The sequence below is a fragment of the Sarcophilus harrisii genome, chromosome 5, assembly GCF_902635505.1.
Source record: "Sarcophilus harrisii chromosome 5, mSarHar1.11, whole genome shotgun sequence".
NCBI lineage: Eukaryota > Metazoa > Chordata > Mammalia > Dasyuromorphia > Dasyuridae > Sarcophilus > Sarcophilus harrisii.
In genome coordinates, this window is record NC_045430.1 from 84,103,341 (window position 1) to 84,118,712 (window position 15,372).

The 15,372-nt window shown below is 36.2% G+C and overlaps 1 protein-coding gene across 8 annotated transcripts in view; it reads right to left on the reverse strand.

Moving 5' to 3' along the window:
* The window catches only part of RBMS2 (RNA binding motif single stranded interacting protein 2), a 100,632-nt gene that overhangs the window by 45,223 nt on the left and 40,037 nt on the right, over positions 1–15,372 (reverse strand). For 2 of the 8 annotated variants that reach the window (XM_031941161.1, XM_031941160.1), the window contains exon 1: positions 3,723–3,879. In XM_031941161.1, the coding sequence (XP_031797021.1) occupies positions 3,723–3,788 (66 nt within the window). In that variant the 5' untranslated portion in view covers positions 3,789–3,879. Of the gene's footprint in view, positions 1–640; positions 803–1,044; positions 1,100–3,722; positions 3,880–4,946; positions 5,010–5,134; positions 5,522–15,372 lie in introns of those variants that run through there. The other 6 variants (XM_031941163.1, XM_031941164.1, XM_031941162.1 and 3 more) reach the window with 6 other exon arrangements.

Genomic DNA, 15,372 nt, shown 5'->3' on the forward strand with positions numbered 1-15,372 from the left:
ATGACATGATCAAAGTAACATATCAGGAATAGAAATCTGACAAAATAAAACAAAGTGAAAGCAAGGAGATAAGTATGGAAGCTATTATAACAAAGAGGTAGAAGGCCTAATAGCAGTGGGAATTTAGAATAAAAATAACTGACATTTCTGGATCACTTGTAATATATAAATTTGTATGTTAAAAAGTACTTTAAATACATGATGTCATTTTAACCTTATAATAGTCTTATGACCTAAGTACTACAAATATTTTCATCATGATTATACAGATGAGTAAACACGCTTGGAGAGAGGTTAAAATAGATTACCCATAGCCATATAGCAAATAAATGCCAAAGGCAAAATTCAAACCCAGGTTTGTTCTGATTTTAAAAAGAACATTTTTCTACCACATATTGCCTTATTAAGGTTAACTCAATCAGACTTAAATCCAACTCTGGGTAGTCCCTAAGTACACAGGCAAGAGATGATATAAAGGGTCCAAGAGTTCTAAGTTTCTCAGTACAGTTAGTTTAGTGTGATCATGGCAACTAAAGAAAATGTGGAAAAAACAATACAAGAAAAAACCTCTGCCTGTTTTGAAAGAAAAAAATTATTACAATTATGCTTTTTTCCCCTTCAACAACATCCCCAAGCTGACCTCTTTTGAAAGATTTCTCTAACACAGCAAGTATCTGGGGAATATCCACGAGTCAGCTCCAACTTTCCTTCCCCATTAGATATTCTTACACATTAATATCAAGAAGGAAACCAAAAATTAAGCAAGATATCAGATGAAAGGCAAACCTTCTCCAGTTAAACTGAGTCAGTTTTCTTTTCTCCTAAGGAAATGGTTGTTGATGCCACAATGAGTTAAATTACAATAACACATGCCAGGGAAATGATGTCAGTTGAGGGCGTGGCTAGACCCTTTACAAGTTTGAAATTCCTTTAGTCCTGAATATTTCCTCTTTCAGTCTCACCTATTCTTAAAACACCAAAGAGGCAGCTTCTTTAAACACTTGTGAAGAAATGCTTTTACATCCTGGAACCCTGGTCTCTTACCTCAGCCATTCTTTTTGAAGAAGCCATGGATAATTTGAAGGCCATTAAAACGGACCTGGGAAAATGCACCATATTAAATTATTTTGCTAAATCCCACTGGAAAAACCTATACATTTTTTTTCTTTGAAATGTAGGTCAGGGGTTAATTTAATTCCAAAGAAAGAAAGGCTCAATACTAACTACATGTAAAAAAGAATTTTTCCCCTTTCCACCCTCCCACAAAAATAAACTGTCAGAAAAATGAAAGGACTATTTATTCATTTCATTCTAGCATTTAGTATGTTTTAAACATTAGAGAAATATTAAATACCTTCCAAAAAAGAGACCAGAACAACATAGTAGTTAGGTGCTTGTAAGTGTACACATTTTCTATATTAACTTTATGATATTTGATATGCAAATATTCCTCTTTCTTTGTATTCCCAGGATTTAGCCTAGTGCCTGACATACAGAAAGTATTTAAATATTTGTTGACTTGACTTTCAATTTTAAATAACACAGAAATAGCTTTCCAAATACAAGTTTTCCCACTCCCCTAAGGTATAAAATAACAGCTTTTCAAGCAAACGACAGTTGCATTTTTAAAAAAAATGTTTTTCCCCACAAATTAGAAATGCCTCAGCCAGTAAATTATTTTATAAAATTCTATTTAAGGAAAACATAAGATAATCATTCTGTAAAGCATTGGAATTTGAAGTTTGCTTTTTTTGTTTTAATATTTTAAATATCTTGGAAGGGATACAGGACCTTTATAACATGTGGTACTTGAGAGTCAATGACTTTTTTTTCCTGGAACAACATGTGGGTTACTGACACCATTAAAACTTTGAGCATAAAAATGCACAGATAAAATGAAATAAATGTATCCTTAACCATTCATGTGCTTCCCAACACAGATCTGAGTACACTAAATCCCTCAGATGTCTATTAATCCCTATGAATACAGAAACAAAGTCATATACACATCATTTAAGTATAAATGTACTTAAATACTGACAATTACAGACCTATACATACAAATAAATGTTCATACGTACTAAAAAAGTGATTACTGTGTACACAGTAGGTGCACATAGTTTTAGATGTTATCATGATGATGGCACATAAGCATTTCCAACCACTATAAAAAGTTATTTTCTATAGTTACTACATTTCCATTCTAAATTTTTATGATTTATATACTTATCCTTGAATTTTTTTTACTTAGGCTCTTCAAATTATAAGAGATGCATTTCAGGGTTTAAATCTGGTTTTCCAGGCCAACTCCAATGCCAATTTGGAGCAGCACTAGGAAAGGAATATAACTGCATATTTCTGAGAAAAGTTAGACAAGAGCAAGGAAATAATTTAAGTGGAGTCAAACATAAGACTCCCCAAATATGAACATTGGCAAATTTTAAAAATCAATTATAATACTGCTTTTGATATAACCTGAAACTTGGATAAGTTACAAATGAGCTTATGTGAATTGAAAAAGAAAGGATGGATATAATCCTTGCCCTCTTGTCAAAACTATTTTCAATCAATCAACAAATATTTCCTAATATAACTGCAAAATAATTTTCCTCTCAAGAAGGTAAATTTGGAATGCTATATTAATTAACCCTACTGTCTATTCAGCAATTCATTCTAGTTTAGAAACCAAGTATCCAGGCACAAATATTTACTCATCCACTATGGCCCAATCTTGAATATCAAACCTATAAAAAGAACTCAACTTTCAAAACTCACTTAAATCCTATTTCACCAACCTCTAATTCTCTTAGGAAAGCTTCTTTATAGGCCTGGGAGGGATTCAAGGCACAAACAATCCTCCTCTCTACTAAAGGAGCAAAAGGCATCCTAGCACATCCCTCTCTTTGGAAGTCAGTTTCAAAGCCCAGAGTATATATCATGTTCCTAGTGCAGTATAAAGTCCCTTCAAGACAAATTGTGTGCCCTATAGTACCAAGAAAATGCATATAAGGACATCCGCTTGGCATATGGGCATGCGCATCCACCCCTCTTCTGACTGCCCATGTGCCCAGGCACAGTACCACTGACAGCACAGAGTTAACCACAAGGTTGTCAGGGATCCCTGCCAAGCCTGGCTAGCTGCTGAGCTCACTGTCCAGGCTTCTGGGACCCAGAGAAGCTAGGAGGGCTCCTAGCTTTTAACAGATGTGTTATTCCAACACTTCCTTATAGGATAAAGTAGCTATTTAAGTCTGAAAGACCATGTTGGCTCACACTAGAACTGTCCGAATTTTACTGAATATTTTCAGTCATTCAATAAATTGGTGACCAGGATAAGAAAGCTTGGGGAGTGGGGGTGGGGGTGAGAGAGGTAGGGAAGAAATGGTTAAAGCAAAAGGAGAGAATAACCTTCCCAGTCAGTGGGGAACAGGGCCTGGGATGACAGATCATCTCAATAGGGTGCTGGCACATCAGGAAGTCAAAGTTACTTCATTCCACAAAGACAAACTTGCAAGCTTGATTTCTGATTTTAATTTCTCCACCTCCCTCTGACCTTACTTACATATAGGGTCGGAAGAGCCCTGGAAATCTTAAACCATATGACAAGAGGTGATAGTACGCAAGGAAGGGATAAACAGAGCAAAACGCTAAAACCAAGGACATTGCCAGATCCCAAAAAAGGAAGTAGCTTGCTTCTGGGGGGGGAAAGGGCTTTTCCCTACCTTCTTGTTGCTCTTGTTATAGCCAAAAGTCGTAATCCCAGGCCTGGAAGGCACAGATAGCAGCATTTTGTCTTTAATGTTAGAAAGCAGGGAGGGAAAGAAAAAGGGAGGGAGGGAGAAAGAGGAAGAGAGAGAGGGAGGGAGAGAGAGGAAGAGAGAGAGAGGAAGAGAGGGAGAGAGAGAAGAGGGGAGGGAGGAGGGGAGGAGAGAGAGAGGGATGAGGGAGAGAGGAGGAGGAAAGGAAGGGGAGGAGAAAGGAGGGAGGAAAGAGAAGAGAGGAGAGGAGGAAGAGAGAAAAAGAGAGAGAGAGAGAGAGAGAGAAAGAGAGAGAGAGAGAGAGAGAGAGAGAGAGAGAGAGAGAGAGAGAAGGAGGGGGGAGGGGAAAAAAAAAAGGGGGGGGGGGGAAATGGTAGAGCTAGGGCAGCTGGTTTACGTCATCAAGGGAAGTAAACCCAGAGCCTGGTTGGGATACTTCCACTGGGTCCTAATGCCCAGAAAATTTTTTTTTTTTAAAGGAAAAACAGAGGAAGAAAAGGTAATTCTAGAAAGAAGGGGATTATACTAATCTCTTCTATACCTAGACCCCACTATTTCAAGATACTTTTCTTCTTTAGGGACCAAGTTCTTATTCTGAAAAGGAAAAAAGCAGAATGAGTACTTTATATCTGAAGCACTCAGCTATAAAGAAGGGTTTCATTAAAGTTGCTTCTTGACTTTATAGATGACAATTGGGACACAACCCTGGGGAACAGGCTGCTAAGAGCTTTTCCTGAGAAAAAAGCAAGGTGCCTGAGGGCTTCTCCTATGTCTTATATTCAAAGTAACCCCAACAACTCACCAACTCTTCTAGTAAGAAAACAGGAACTGAGAGCAGGTAAAGAAGCAAACACATTGAGGGGCCAGCATTCAAAACATGAAAAAAACCTCCCATTTAATAATTTAAAATCCTCAGACAGATACATTTTTCCAATATATTAAAAAGCTGAACATTTAATGTCTATCACTGCTACTTCATTCCCAGCTTTGATTCTATCAGTTTTTTATGATAAAACTAGTCTGATATGGAGATTTCTGAGAGAACCAGGAATCTCCATATCAGGCTACCCTTTATCACAAAAAACTTGGTGTCTCTATCTGGCACTAAGAAAATGACACTTTTTTCTCTGACACTTCTCCTAGCTGAAAAGTTTTAAAATTGTAGTAGAAATAGGGATATTCACTTACCAAAGTTGGAGCCAAAATTGATTTTCATAAGTTTGAGGTATTTCCTCCTGGAGGTCAGCAGAACTGTAATAAAAAAAAAAAAATCACTATTTTAAAATTCCATAGTACAGAATAAGAAAACACCTGTTAAAGTCAGCAAAATTGAAGTTTTTGAGTCAAAGATCCAAGAAGGTTAAGACAGCACTCACCTCTTATGGTTCCCAAACCTCACAGGAACGTCCTTGTATAGAAGTAATTGACAAAAGAAAATTGTAGTTTCACTTGCAAACTAGATAGGGGAAGGGTGAAAATTATAAATTAATGTCCAGTACCCTTCTACTGGGTCCATTTGGAGATACTTTCATAAGGTCATCTTGCAACCCTCTTAACTGTTCTCTTGGGGCATACCCTAATCCCTATCTTTTTTCCCTCCAGGGAGATGACCAAGCCCAAACTGCACAGGTGGTTTGCCTGCATTTTGACTTGGCCCATGGTCTACTTTTCTTCTTACCTCTTTGTCATGATTGTGGGATAGACAGCACTAGTGAACGGAAGAAAATATCCACATATACCCCACCCCCTATCTCCAACTTTCAGCTTGAAATAGACAGGAAGTGCCTGCTCAGTTCAGGGGACACAGGAAGGGTGGGATCAGGCTAACTGTGGGAATATCAACCAGGACTGGAAGCATAGAAGTAATAAAGGAGGGACAGAAACATCTCTTAGACTTAGTGCTTTAAGAAAATAAGCTCCTTTTTTCCTCCTTTACGCAAACAAAAAGCTTTTAGTAAGAGTTAGGAGCTAGAGAAGACTTTCATTCTTCATGCCTAGAGGCAGCCATAGTCACAAGGGACTAATCAGAAGAGTTCATTTTCTCCTCTCAACAAGGGTTTTTTTATATCTTTTTGGGAGATGCACCTTTTCTAACATACATTTCCTACCAAATCTCATTAAAGTGATTCATCAATTTGATAAGAGATTCTTCTGATCAACAGTCATATTTATGCACCAGTCCAATTCATCTTTTGGAGCCTTTACTCAGTCATGAAATATTATAGCTGTTTTCTCAGTACCATCAGCATTCACCCCAACTTTTTTTAGGTTCCAAAGTTTTTCTCAACTCTAAAAACCCTGGTGTTTTTACTGCTATGAGGCTATAGCATACCAAAGTGATGTACAAGCTCCACTACTGAAACATGTTACCACAGGGTAGCAATATCTCTAATTTAATTTTAACTTAATATACTAGAAGTTATTCTGTTCAACTCTAAGTTTAAGTCCTAATGACTTCTTAATATTTAAATGTGAGTATGTATTATTATATCATTTTCTGTATAGACCTGCAATCCCTAAATACAGTTTTCAACTAAATATGTTTTGCTTGGGACTAGGGATGAGGGGGCAGAGAAAGATGGGGGAGAAGAGAAATAGGAAGGGAGAGGAAGCAGGGAGTGTTAGAATGGGCAAAATAAGAAATCCATGCTAAAAGGAAAAATCTCTAGGTTAGGATTATAACTTTGAAAAACATTAAAGAGTTTTATTCCAAGTCACCACCACCACTACTCTGTAGAAAATGTCTTTTAAAAAAATCAGAGCATACTCAAAAACACACATATTTTAGTTGAAAAAGCAAACACACTTTTTATTATGCGGCCTAACTCTGTTCCTGGGGGAATTAGTAGGATTAAGCTAACAAGATCTATGTTATAATTTAGATTTGGTGCTTTTGGAGGTTAAAGTTTCCAAAGTCACATTACAACCTAAGTACAACCAAAAGTTCAAGATTCTATTCAGGTAATAAATTGTATAGGAAACTTTTCCTGATTCCCTAAACAGTTGCTTCTCAATTGCTTGTCTTTGTGACCCCATTTGGGATTTTCTTGACAAAGATACTGGAGTGATTTGCCATTTTCTTCTCCAGATCATTTTACAGATGAAGAAACTAAGGCAAAGAAGTTAAATAAATGATGTGCACAGGATCACAAAGCTAATAAGTGACTGAAACTAGTGACATGAAGATGCCTTCCTGATTCCAACCTCAGCTTGCTATCCCATTTTGCCACTTAGCTACCCATCCTAAATTATTAGTAATTGCTTACTCTCTCCCTTCTCAATTATCTTGCATTTAATTTGCTAGGTAGAGATTAAGTCTTCTCTTCCCCAGCCCCTTTCTAACAAAACACAAACTCCGTGAAAGCCAAGAGCTATTTTTTTTATGGTTATCTGTGGACCTAACTTAGCAACTTACACTTTTTCATCCCACTTCCTCAGATCTGGAAGGGACTTTTTGGTTGTGGGGATATCTCCTATTGTTAAACTCTTTCTACAACTAAAGAAGAATGTAGACTGGCTACTCCTCCATAACTCAAATTTTTAATCTAGTTACTCTACTTCTGCCTCATAACCAACAATGTTGATTATTTTGGAATTCTTTGCATAACTTTCAGTTTTCTGGGAGTAGGAGGAAAATCTTTTATCACTTAGTAGAGAAACAGGCTTGATATAGAATCTCAAACATAATTCCCATGGTTCTTTAGAGGACTATAAAACCAGAAAAAAAAAAAAAAAACTCTCTTGTATCCTAGGATTTACCTCTGAGCTTTATGTGAAAAGGAGTTTTTGGCTCCTTTCTAACTTACAACTGCCCCAACAATGTCAGACTGAAAGAAAATGAAGGCACATGCATAAAAGTACAGTAGCTTTGTAGTCTATACCCCATATCAAATAGGTCTGGAGTTTCAAAGTACAAGGGAGCTGGATATTTGGATTGCCTAGCCAAAGATGAATCATTTTAAAGTCAGAAAGTCATGTCCTTGGATTCATTAAAAAAACGTGGAATTATGTGGTTGGATTAAAAAATCCAAGCTGGGGAACAAATCCCATTTCCTTACACACACACACACACACACACACACACACCTTACTACCCCCTTCTGCCTTGACAACAATATGCCCTTATATTCTAAAACTTGCCCAATTTCTCTCACTCACTGTTCACAGGTGGTTACCAAAGAGATTTTTTTTTTTTTTAAAGGGATCTGAGGCATATCTCCTGGGAGGAAGAATCTGCATCAGATATTATGATGAGGTATATGATTTCCCAAGGAAAGGAATATTCTTAGAGGGAGACTCTAGATGGAACAGATAGGTTTCAGTCCATTCAGATGAGTGTATTGGGGGCTAGGTAAAAACTTTTCTTCAGTGAAATTATTTCTGCCACCCCACCATTGGCCCCTAGGTTTTCCATATGGGCTGAGAAGTCAGCCTGAATTACCTGCAGATGTGCTGGACTCTAGCCAACCATTCAACACAGGCCAGACTGATGTAGAACATGCGTCTGGGAGCAGTCAGATGCAGCCGGTTTGTATTGGCTCACTGACAGTGTTAGTGAGGCAATTTGGATATATGGCTCATGGACTTGAGAAAAGGTGCTGACTATAATGGGAAGTCAAATACATATAGGAAATATAAGAATGGATTTTCATGACATTCCATATAGATTATCTTTCTTATCCTTGATTGGCTTGTAGACCAAAAAAACTGGGGGAAGTCTAAAACATAGGATTCAAATAAAATTATTTTGGCTTTGGGGAACAACACAGTGAGATTTACATATCAATCTCATGCAATTAAAATTTTAGAATGCTGTATCTTACAATAAAATAAAGCTCTGTCCTGCCCTCTTCTGGTCACCAAAGTAATGGCTAAAATAATCTAAAAATAATGTTCAGAAGCTAGAAGAGTCAGAGGACTTGATCACATTTATAAAACACCTGTATTAGCCAATATTGTGCTAGAACCTAAAAATATAAACATGAAGCATAAAATCATCCTTACTTTTAAAGAGCTTACATTCTAGGGGGAAAGACACTGACCTTTATATAGTTTTATCTTTCATGGGCTTGAGACTATAATAATCAATACTGTATACCCACACTATTAATATGCTTTCCAATTCCTCAGAACAGAGATTTCTGACACAAATGACCAAATGGACTTTTAAACAAAACTCTAGGCCTAGATTTCTCTGTACCAGGCAAGGGCAGAGAATGGTTACTCAAGCATATCTATCATGGATGCAGGAAGTTTCTCCAAAGATGATTTCAGAATTTGGTATTAAGAAGGCCCAGACCCTATGCATAACTGTAATTCAGTTTATTAGAGTGTAATTCACTCTAGTAATTGCAATATTATTCTTGGTCATACCCTAAATCCATAGTCCTTTGAGCCTGTAATCCTGTTTGGTCATAGCTATTAAAATTATCTAGATAGTTCCCATGAGATACCCAAACTGAGTTTAGTTAGGGCATCAAGGAGTTAAGGCATTGAGGATGAGCAAGATATGTATTTGCTTCTTTTTCTTCAAAGAATTACATCATGATTCCCTTTAATTGCCAGTTTATCCTATACTCATTTCCTCTAGACTTCTATCAAGACAAAATGAAAAGGATAAGAAGCAAGAGTAAAATTGTTTTGTAATTCTAAGGAGGTAAGTTCACCTATATATTGCAAAGCTATTTCTTCCAACAGGATCCACTATTTTGTTTAGTTTCAAATTCTACATTAGATTTGTGGTTTGGCCTTTTACCTACAGAACAAAGGGCAGGATCATGCCCAGAAGTTGTAGCTGAAAAGAGTATCAACAGATATCCTAGAGGGAATGTTTAAATTTTCCCAATTTTGTTACTGACTCGATCAGGATCACATAGCTCATAACTGAACCTCTATGAACCTCAGTTTCCTCAATCAAAAATGGGAATAATAGTAATAAGAGCTAACATTTATAAAGCTAACATTTGTAAAAAATTTTTTACATATTTTATTAGTATCTTATTTCTTACAACATTTCCATGAAGTTGATGTTATCTTTTATAGATAAGGACCATTAAGTGACTTGCCTGTTTAAACCAGCTAGTGTATGTCTGAGATACTATATGAACCCAGTTCTTCCTGATTCCAAGTCCAGTGCTCTATTTACTCTGCCATGCTGGTTCCCTAAATAATAATATTTCTGTACCGATCAAATAAGAAAACCTAAATAAAACATTTTCTTATCATAATGGATTATATAAAGGCAAACAATTACAAAGCTAGGAACTGGACTTGTGATTTTACTTTTATACAAGGAATTCCCAGGTGAGGAAACCACTTCTACCAATGCAGGTTAACACCTTCTCTGCAATTTATAGTCACAGAGAGTTGCCTAAAACATAGATTAGGGGGAGAGGAGAGGAAGAAAGGGAGGAGAGGCAACATAGAGATGTTAAATTATGATTGCCTAAGTCAATATGGTCTAGTTCAATCTAAGAAGAATTTAAGTAGAAATAGTGTATCAAATTTTGCTGAGCCCTGTTCCTGGCACAGAGTAAAATACTTAAGCCTTTCTTTCCTTTTTCCCTCTCTCCATTCTCTCCCTTCCTTCCTCTCTCTCTCTCTTCCTCCCTCTTTCTCCCTTTTCCTTTCATTCCTATTTCCTTCTCTCCCTCCCTTCTGCAGAGCTGTAAAGAGGTAAAAGTCAACAAAACAGGTTCCCTTGTTCAAAAATTCTGTTCCATAACTGACAGTGATTCATTAAGGGTGAACAAGTCTCACCCTTTCAATTTCAGGGCCTCATATGTGGTAGGTTGAATTTACAACTGAGTTTAAAATTCATAGCTATCAAGCTTCAAGATCACGAGGACAAAGTTCTCATTTTCATTTCAAACCTCAAATTTTTCATTTCATTTTCACTAAGGACCCTGCCCTAAATTGTATAGGTTCCAGATTCTCTGAATATTGGTGCTCTTTCAAATTATCCACATTGTATTACAAACTAATTTAATCAGACTGACAGATAGCTAAGATCAACCAGGAGAAGGGAAATTTCAGAGCCCCAAGACGCCAGATTAGGGCATTAAAGTAACAGGTTCTAAATAACTACAGGGAACTACATTTCTAAGTCTGAAGAAAAAAGGGTTAGCAGGAGATTAAAAAGGAAAGAGCCCATGCTTTATGCTGAAAAGAGGATTTGACTCTCATAATTTTAATATATCTCCAGAAGTCAATTCTCAGGCAAATTTTGGAGAAATATTGCCACCTCCTGGGCATAAACAGATCTTATCCCTCCAGAATACTTTTCCCAAAATGATTTTGATCCCATAACACTTTGGAGTTTGAAATATATTGATGGAATCTTATAAAATGCTACAATATCTACAAATGCCGGTCCTGGGGACAGGGAGGCAAAATTAAGATGTAGTTAGCAGCAGTTTCAGAGAAGGTTCTGGGAATGAGGTGTGGTAATGATGGATGGTAGTAAATTTGAGAAGAAATAAAAGTATTTTTCCATTAAAAAAAAATGATGCCATGTAAATCCAAAATTAAAATGGATTGCCTCAGGAGAAAGGTTATACATCACAGGAGGTATTTAGAGACTACACAATGACTTGTCTGGGATATGTAATGTATATGAATACACAACGTGTGTGTGTATCTTTATATAAATGGATGACATAATTTTGGAAGTCCCTTTAAACTCTAAAATTCTATAGTTCTATAAGTAGTTTAGCATACATGGAGTATATTTAATATTTTAAGAAGGAAGACAATATTACAAATATCTAAATTCTCAAGGAATCCTCAGAATTTTTGATCTACATACAATAGATTTTTTTGAAATTTAATTGTTTGTTTATTCCCTTCTCTTCTTAGTTCTTTCCAGGAATATTACTGAAATTACTTGCTTCAACTCTTTTTTTTTTATAATAGCTTTTTATTTTTCAAAATACAAGCAAGGTAGTTTTCAACACTCACCCTTGAAAACTCTATGTTGTATATTTTTCTCCCTACTTCCTTCTTCCCCCTCCCCTAGTCAGCAAGTAATCCAATGCAGATAAAATATGTGCAATTCTTCTAAACATATTTCCACATTTATCATGCTGCACAAGAAAAATCAGATCAAAAAGGAATACAAATGAGAGAGAGAGAAAAAAAAAAAACCAAGCAAGCAAATAAGGACAACAAAAAAGGTAAAAACTATGTTGTGATCCACATTCAGTTCCCATTCTCTCTGAATACAGATGACTCTCTCCATCACAAGACTATTAGGACTGACCTGAATCACCTCATTGTTGAAAAAAGCCAAATCCATCACAATTGATCATCTCATAATCTTGTTACTATGGTACTATGTACCATTCTACTCACTTCACTCAGCATCAGTTGATGTAAGTTTCTCCAGACCTTTCTGAAATCAGCCTGCTGATCATTTCTTATAAAACAATAATATTTCATAATATTTATATACCATAACTTATGCAGTCATTCCCGAACTGATGAGCATCCACTCAATTTCCAGTTCCTTGCCACTACAAAAAGAGCAGCTACAAACATTTTTGCATATGTGGGTCCTTTTTCCTTTTTTATGATCTCTTTGGGATACAGACTTAGTAGAGACACTGCTAGATCAAAGGATATGCAGTTTGATAGTCCTTTGTGCATAGGTCCAAATTACTCTCCAGAATGATTGGATCAGTTCACAATTCCACCAACAATGTATGTGTCCCAGTTTTCCCACATCTTCTCCAGCATTTATTATTACTGTTATTTTAGTCAATCTGAGAGGTGTGAAGTGTTACCTCAGAGTTGCCTTAATTTGCATTTCTCTAATCAATAGTGATAAAGAACATTTTTGCATATGGCTAAAAAGGTCTTTACTTTCTTCATCTGAAAATTGTCAGCTCATATCTTTGATGATTTATCAGTTGGAGAATGGCTTATATTTTTATAAATGTATCAACTCCTTTTCTTAATATTAAAGTCCTTCCCTGTTCTCTGGTCTCAAGACTAGGTGTCCTTTTGTTTGAGTAATCCTTCTAACTTTAACATTGAACCCACCCTTTCGTATCACCTTTAAACTTTTATTAGTCTCTCCCTTTTTTTTTTCCTTATCCTAGACAAATACTCCGGTCTCCCCAACTTTCCTTCCCTGAAAAACACAACAAATAAACAAAAAACCTTTTCCTTTACCTTACCACTCCCTTCCTTCATACTTGGTTCTATTCTCATTCCATCTTGGAAAGGCAGTTATTTCCAAGATTAATGACCTCTATATTACTAGATTAAAAGTATTCTTTGTTTTCTTACCTTCTTTGAACTCTCTTTGGTGTCTGACCTTGTAGATTACCCCATACTTTGAAATGCCCTCCCCTCTATTAGCTTTTGTAACAATATACTCTCATGATAATTCTTGAATCTTTTCCCTTCTGTTTTACTGATTCAGTTTAATCCAATAAATATCATTTTTATATCCCTTAAAAGTATCTCAAGGTTCTATTCTTGGATCGCTTTTATCATTCTCCTTTTGTGATTTCATCCTCTCACATTGTTATAATTTTCACCTCTATGAAGGTGACTCCCATATCTATATACCCAACTACCACCTTTTTTACTTGCAGTTCATCCTAGATTTCTGATATGATGGAAATTTCCAAATTGAGTGAGGCACTTAAACTCAACAAATGGAAAGAACAAGGAATTTGGAGGAAGAAGGCCTAATTTCAAATATCAGCTCTGCTACTTACCATGTGAAATGACTGGACAAATCACTTAACCCTCTCTGGATTTCAGTCCCCTCATAAATAAAATGAGAGAAATAGGACTGAACTGAGTAACCTCTAAGGTCTCTGGCTAAAGTGAACCCATCTTACTGCCTTTGTCCCTATATTTTCTACTATTGTATTAATTTATAATATTTAATATCACAGTAAAAAAAAAACCCCAAAACACCTGAACATTTTTGTATAAAAGCAATGAGAGAAAAAAAAGACTTAGTTTTGTGTCTGAAAATGTGTCTCATTTAGAATTATCACCACTCTACTGAGAGATGGAAAATAAGCTTCATTGTTGTTGGGGGTCATAACTGGTCATGGGATTGATCAATTAGTAGTCTTTCAAAGTTGAAATAAAAATATTAGTTCATATAAGAGGAAAGGAATAAGCATTTATATGGAACCTACTATGTGCTAAATACCATGTGCTCAACACTTCACAAATGTTATCTCATTTAATCCTCACAGCAATCCTGAAAAGTAAGTGCTGTTATTATCTCTATTTTACAGTTGAGGAAACTGAGGCAAACTGTTAAAGTAATTTGCTCAAACTCACAAAATGAATAAATGTCTAAGGTTGGATTTGGACTCAGGTATTCCTGATTTCAGACCCAGCACTTAGCAATCATGTCTTCCCATTTTTATAAATCCTTTCCTTTTTTTTTTTTTTCCATTTCTTAAAGAACAATAATATTCCACATTATCTATTACTGTTGTTTGTCTCACTAACCTTATAGTCACTTTGATTTGTAACATGGGAATTCCTTCTCCTTCCTCATCCCATGTGCACCACATTTTCCTGGGACTCCCCATCCAACATGCTGAACACAAAAATTGGGTGCTAAGAGCTTATGGACTAATATGGGCATCTACTGCATTGCTATGTAGCCTGTGGTGATTGGAAGTATCACCCCAGAAAGGTTATACCCATCCTTGGAGAAGAGTTTAAACCGTAATTTTTTTTTCATTAAAGCTTTTTATTCACAAAGCATATGTATGGGTAATTTTTCCAACATTGACCCAGGACATAACCCCCTGCTGCAATTTTTCCCTTTCTTCCCCATCCCTTCCCCAACCCGGCAGGCAGTCCAATAATATGCCTAATATGCCGAAATACATGCCAGATCCAATATGTGTAGACATATTCACACAGCCATCCAGATGTGCAAGAAAAATCAGATCAAGAAAGAAGAAAAAGAAAAACTGAGAAAAAAGAAACAAAATGCAAGCAAATAACAACAGAGAAAGTGAGAATACTATGCTGTGTTCCACCCTCTGTTCCTATGATTCTTTCTCTGGGTGTAAATGATTCTCTTCATCACTGCACAAGTGGAACTGGTCCAAATCATCTCAATGTTGAAGAGAGCCACGTCCATCAGAATTGATTATCATATAATCTTCTTGTTACTGTGTATAATGATCTCCTGGTTCTGCTCATTTCACTCAGCATCAGATCATGTAAGTCTCTCCAGGTCTCTCTGTATTCATCTTGTTGAGCATTTCTTACAGAACAATAGTATTCCATAACATTCATACACCATAATTTATTCAGCCATTCTCCATCTAACAGGCATCCATCCACTCAGTTTCTAGTGTCTAGCCACTACAAAAAGGGCTGCCACAAACATTTTTGCACATACAGGTCCCTTTCCCTCTTTTAAGATCTCTTTAGGATATAAGCCCAGTAGTAACACTGCTGGATCAAAGGGTATGCACAGTTTGATAACTTTTTGAGCTTAGTTTCTTTTTCTTTTTAATTATAACATTTTATTGACAAAATATATGCATGCGTAATTTTTTACAACATTATCCCTTGCACTCACTTATGTTCCGACTTTTCCCTTCCTTCCTTTCACGCC